The sequence below is a fragment of the Mesitornis unicolor genome, unplaced genomic scaffold, assembly GCF_000695765.1.
Source record: "Mesitornis unicolor isolate BGI_N332 unplaced genomic scaffold, ASM69576v1 scaffold11740, whole genome shotgun sequence".
Classification (NCBI taxonomy): domain Eukaryota; kingdom Metazoa; phylum Chordata; class Aves; order Mesitornithiformes; family Mesitornithidae; genus Mesitornis; species Mesitornis unicolor.
In genome coordinates this window covers 86,491-93,124 of record NW_010157668.1, presented here as the reverse complement: position 1 = coordinate 93,124, position 6,634 = coordinate 86,491, and the positions used below count along the sequence as shown (strand labels likewise).

General features: G+C 36.3%; 1 protein-coding gene across 1 annotated transcript in view; it reads right to left on the bottom strand.

The window, feature by feature from the left end:
- Positions 1 to 515: 515 nt before the first annotated feature.
- LOC104537939 (gephyrin-like) overlaps positions 516 to 6,634 on the bottom strand; it is a gene marked incomplete at both ends in the record, with an annotated part of 66,767 nt that continues 60,648 nt past the window's right edge. The window contains 2 exons of the mRNA XM_010180966.1: positions 516 to 587; positions 2,594 to 2,650. Coding sequence (XP_010179268.1) covers positions 516 to 587; positions 2,594 to 2,650 — 129 coding nt within the window. The remainder of the gene's footprint in view (positions 588 to 2,593; positions 2,651 to 6,634) is intronic.

The following is a 6,634-nucleotide window of genomic DNA, read 5'->3' as shown; positions in this document are numbered from 1 at the left end:
TGCATAGCTGACATTCAACCAAATATTAACCGATTTCGTGAGATAAAATAGGGACTCAAAGACAGGGGTACATGTGAACCTATATGCTTTTGGGTTACCTGGTACCAGACACTTTTCAGTTCAGGTAAGGCTATCAATCACTGGCAGAAGGTATTTTTATTCTTTAAATTAAGGGTACGTATATAATTTGTTGCTAAGTTTAATATTCAAGAGACTTCTAAATGTGCAACATCAATTTCAAAAAGGGTTGGGTTTTTTTTCAGGTGCTGGAAAGCCAAGCAGTTTGATTAGCATTCATGAACTTGTAGTAGGATATTCTTTTAAACAAACCCTGTCAATTAGGTCAGGTTCCTCACACACATTAAAATGAAACCGCAGCTACAAAAGAAAGAAAACACAAATGGAGAAAGAGAGAGAGAAAGGAAAAAGATGGGAATGAGAGGACAAACCAATCAGATTTGGTGTTACCAGCCAGCGGAAGTTTTAAAAAAACAGATCACCGAGTGAAATCGTACATTTACTCGGAGAGAGTATCCTTTGACATTGCCTTCTAGGTGATCTCTGAGCTCCTCCAGCTTTCGATGGAGCTACATGTAAACATCAGAAAATGAATTGAAAAAGCAACCTGTTCTCTTGTCACGTTGGGTTTTTTAAAAAATTTTGTTCTTTGTTTTAATGTGTTATTTTTTTAATAAATCATAGCATAACACATTTCTCACTGCCTCTAGCATAACATTTCAAGACATCAAAGACCTTTGAACAACACAGACATACAAGATCAGTAAACTTGGAAACTGGAAACAAGATATTTTTGCTTGATTAACATGGTTCTTTTTTCAGTACAGGAAAAAAAACTAAAAAATCAAGGGACAGATCATAAAGCTACTGAATCCCTGCTACATTGTTAATTTATTTATTTATTTGCCTGTTTATTAGTAAAGTTGTGTTCTAGAATTTATTTTCATTTAAAAAAAATTTTTAGAGGTAAATTTTCATGTTTGGGAACATCAACTAGGTTTTCCCATTTTCTATAAGGATATTTGTATAAGTATAAAATCTAAATATATATTTTTGGTCATTAAATTAGATTCTGGGCAATTAGATACAGAAATAATAATCCTAAATCAGGTGTCAGTGGGTGCTCATAAAAATAATAGGCGAATCCCACCACTTAAATAAGCTACATCTTCTGCATATGTATATGCATTAGGCATCTAGAATTGTATGTGACAACCAATGAAAATGCACAGGTCACAGTAATCTCACACACCATTTTCAAAAACAGCAGAGAAACTGTGGCTGTCTTATATCTTCCTCCACACAAATTCAGTGGTCCTGAATGTCTGCCACTGAAACAGTCCCTCATTCACATACAGTGCTCTTCACATCTACACTGTAACTAAAACCTCTTCCCAAAACACAAGATGAAAAGATAAAACCTCAGAGACAGTGAGGAATGCTGCATATGCCTCTAGCTATAACTTGTAGAAACAAATAGCAACTGGCTTCTTTTTCTACACTGAGATGAATTTATAAATGGAGGCATTACTGGAAAGAGGTGCATAACTAATCCTTCCCTTCCCCTTCTTTATGCTCAGTGAAATAACATTTTCACAAAGAGCAGCTGTAGAGCAGTGTTAGAGAACAGAGAAGATGGCTTGTCCTGGAACAAAAGCAATACACTCACATACAAAACCAAAAACCAAGAAGACAGGAAAGGCAGGGAGAGGGCAGAAGGAAAATGAAATAATTAGTGCTTGAGAAACTGCTAAAAGGAAGTAAAGCGGAAAAAAAGTGAAAATTTGGATGGCTAAAAAGAGGCAACTGTTGAGATGGAACCTTAACAGAATGGCCTGGACTGCACATGATTAGCATCTTAGTATTGATTACATCCTGTGTTTTAAACCATTTATTAGGGTGTAGCACTATGCATGGTGGGTGCTGATTTAGATATCTGCTGGTTCTGTTAAGTGCTATAAATATTTGGATATGTTCACAACAGAAAACAGAAGGGACTAATTGTTAGCAAAACAGTGGCTCCATTCTTATTGGTCTCACCTGGATATCTCTAATTTCTTCTTTATTTACTCTGCTTCTTTTTTCTGCTTTAAAGGCTAGATATAGACAAAATATTCAACTCTCTCTTTTAATGGTCTTTTGCAGAATTAAATACTGAAAGTGTGAGCACTATAAAAGTTTAATTATGTTTCAAGATGGGAAGCAGTAATCTGAAGATGAGTAAGTCACTTCTCCATGTAACGGGCAGTTAAGAGACAACAAACAACACAGATCAGAGAAGTGGTTTAATCATGATCACCAAATTACAGGCACTTCAAGAAAGTTGTTATTATCTCTTATTTGTGGTGACATTCAAAGCTAACTAACTGGCAGCCTGCCTTCACTAGGTTGTTCTATGTGTAGCACAGAAACAAACAAAATGTGACCCAACAGCAATAAGAATACTGAAATAAAAATGATGGGATGGTGAGAAATGGAAAAGCCCCTTCCCTCCCTCCCCTCACCTCCCCCTTCAAAAGGAAAAGTGTAGGCTATAGAAGAAAACTTGCAAAATAAATGTTAGAAACATATTTACTTTGAGGGATCCAACTCTACTAGAAACTCCTTTGCTTTCATCCGGCCGTCTAATTTGCTACAATGGGGGAAGATGGGTAAAAAAGACAGAAGAATAAAGAAAAAGTGAACTTAAAAAAATTTCCACAAAATCAGTTAGCAGTACATGCAAGACATCAATTTGACTCTCTGAGACACCTCTAGTGGACAAAGACACAGACTCTAATTTCCGGAATAAATGATGCTTTACCATGGCATTTTAAACTTGCTTTGTTGATAATTTTTATTTCAATATATTACCAATCTGGCACATATGTTGCATGCTAAATTCACTAACATTTTTGAAAGAATACAATTTACTTATGTGATTTGGACATTAAGAATAACCAAGTCCTAAAACTCTAACTGAAGAAAAAATACCCTATACCTTCTAGAAATCATTTGATCATAGTATGCTACAACAGGGAGTATCAGACCTGGCAAGTATCATGGTTGATACCTGACAGAATGCAACACAGATTCCTATTGACCTAGGCCTAGAGATTTTAGCCACTGCTGTCAAGATCCCCAGTTAAAAATTATGCTGCCCAACCAGAAAATTTTAATGCCAGACCAACATTAGATTTTTATTTTGAATACACCACATATATAACCTCTCCCTCCACATCTACTGATTACTTTTCCTTTATTATATATGTTTTTTTTCCCTAGATGATATAGAAGATGGAAGAAACAAATGAGGTAGCTGCTCCAAAGGCTTCGTATTGTTAGAAGCACCTAAAATAAAACATTAATTTACAGCAAAAGTTCTTTTCAGAAACTTCTTTTACTGATAAATTAAACTTGTGTTGTGTCATTTGAAGTAGAGGAAGAAGACAACAAAAATCACTTCAGAGATACTCTTCTAGTCTGAATCAAGACTGAATTGAAAGTATTATCTCATGGTTGTTTCATAGCTTATGTAAAACGAAGTCCCATACAACTGAGGTGAACCCTTTCAAACCACATTGTTTTTTTCTTTAAGAAATCTCAGCAAAGAAGCCAAAGACTAAACAAATCACAAGAAATTCAACTACGCTTCATGCTCTCTGCAGCACTCCAGCAAAAGCCCAAGTCAGATTGCCCTGTTTGTTTGTACCTGACCCATGGACAATAGAGAAATTAATATTCAAAACACAGTCAACAATGTTGGGGTTTTTTTACTTGCACTCAATTCTCAAGAAAAGAATGCAACTAAGCAAGACGTTAATGATTTAAGTATCTAGTTCTGATAGGATGTCCACTAGCAAAATACACTGGAAACATTAACGTAAATTGTTGTGTCCTCCCTGGTCTTATGGCATTAAAATAGTATCTGTTTTGAACTCTCAAGTGAAACACCCACATCACTGTTTTCATGGGACTCCTTATTTGAAAAGAAAACAACAGGAGCTAGAGCAAAGACTCTTGACCCAATATCCTGGTTGAGATATTACCAGTCCTAGACAATAATCAAGTAGAACCCCAATTCACATTACTAATTTGAAACCTTTTTCAAAAATAATAGATTCAATTTTGTTTTGAAAAATGAGAAATAAGAAAAAAATGCAGAATTATAATATATAATATAATTTCACATAATGACTTGGAACTAGGACACTACGGAAAATGCCACATACCACAGAAACTTGGGGAAAAGTTGTAAGTGACAGCAAGATGCATTGCCCTTTTGTACAGCTGTACATTGCTCCAGGAGAAAAGTTACTTAACAATGTGGGTACGGTGGCTGCTCAAGTTGCGCTGAAGGTTTAAGATTCAGTCAGAAATGAGATTGGTGGTATTACAGGTGCATATAACTGACATTATTTCCTCTTTCATTCTTCAAAATATATAAAGGAATACAATCACAATATGTACACTGCAAACAATGATATTATAAATGCTTGAAAATATAAATCACAATGAGATAGCCTAAGGTCAACTCTTGTTTTACACCCGTAGCACAGTTAATACAGATGGTAACACGTTTTCCACAGGAACCTTTCAGAATGCAACTTGGATGCTTCTCAAGGGATGAATCAGAGTGATACGAGTATTGCACAAACTATACCACATCTGTTGTGGGAATTAACTAGGGTATTGCCAAGAAGGCCAAGGAAAGTAGGAATAAACAAAACCATTTTTTTTCATGGCAAATAACACAGAAAGGATTTCAGAAATATCCTTATCTCTCTCTGGTCAACCCCCGTATGATGTTCTAGAAGTTGACTGATAAACTAGCATTTCAGAAAATGGCATGGATTACACACTCCTTGCTTTTCAGAAACACAGCTAGACATGAGAACGCCATCACAGATGAACAGTTGCAGCTAGAAAATACCAGAATTGAAGATGTGCATGTAAGTGTTCTAAATCAAAATTATGTACAGTTCTGTCCCCATTGGCCAATCATGTGATCTAGAAATAATTCCTTTGTTTTTTATCACCTATTTGTAAAATGAAAACAGTACAAACCATAGGACTAATAAAAAGAACCTCGGCAGTGACACTGAAAACAAATCTTTCTGCCTCAGGCTGTATGACTTTTTTAAAATACCACAACACAACTAAATGAGCGGTTTAATAGACGAGGCAGGAGCAACAGTAAGTAGTTACTGGCAAAATAGTTCCTGAAAGATGTGAGGGTTTTGGAACATTCTGAAGGAGAAGAATGAAGATACTCAATGTAATGAAAGAAGAAAGGTGGTGTGCAGTGAACGTTCCAGGGCAGGGTATAAGGCACTGACAGTTAAGACAGATGCGTTACCTTTACACCCCTTTCCTATTCACGAGAGGATAATGGTAGGAGTTAATAGCTAAAGATTAGCCACACGTGTCCCTATCCTGATATCTGAAGAACAAGGTGGAGTTACAATGGGAGCACAATGAGATAGGAGGGTAGTGCAAGAAAAGTTAGGAAGCAGGGAAACCAGAACCAAACAGCGAGCAAAGAGGAGTGCTCAAATATGCTTAATGGACCTGTTAGAAGATGGATGAAAGACTGAGGTACCAAAAACCAGACACTTAATGTTTTCTAAACAGATGTTTCATATATGGTTTCATTATTATTCCTCTACCTCCTAACAGAGCCATGGGAAAAGTACATGTTTATCTTCATCCCTGATTTTATTCCAGAAAAAGAATGTAAAAGATGTAACCTTAAAGATATACAAACCTGCAGTTATACGTGTCATAATGAAAGAACAGCTCTGAAAAACTGGCTGATACGAGATTCTGGCTTTAGTTGGATTTATTTAAAGAAAGAGTTCCACAACAGGAGGAACAGCCTCAAATACTTAATGCTATCCATCTTGGACTCCTTACCCTTCCTGATAATATGCCCTGTTCTTGCTAATCTGACATTTCCCTGCTTACTGCTTCTGACAAAGAAATTGGAATTTTGCAGGACCTAAAGCTTTCAGAATTGTGTTTTCATAGCCACGTTCACTAAAAAGCCAAACCTCTGTCAGACTTTTTTCCAGAATCCTGGCTAATACATGCATGGTTCATGCATTCTGAAACCGAATAAATGCAACACCAGCAATGGAAACTCTTCATGGCAGCGGTTTAAAAAGATGGTAAGTTCCTTATTCAGTGGCCTGGACATGCAGTGCTGGAATCATGTTAATCAAATGCAAGAGATTACACTACACAGCAGTCAAATCCAGTTCAGATTATTTGCTGTACAGATAAGAAAAAAACCCAACAACTATTCTCCCACTGACCACTACTACAAAGATCAATGATGAATGGTGCATAAAGAAAACTACTAATATTAATTATGGAACATTACATCACTGTGTCTGCAACTAAATGTTTTTTGTATTTGTCCTATGTGTTATCCCACCAATCCCTGACAACTGCACCAACAAACATTTTCCATTTTCTTAGACAAACATAGTCCCGGCTAGTTTGTAGTCATGGCTTCGTGTCATTGCACCTAACTAGAAGTTCCTTTGTGCTCCTAACCTGGTTGCCTTAGGTGATGAGCTGTTCAATGCTGTAAGTATCCTCTACTGAATCCTAAAATCATGAAACTTGCCTC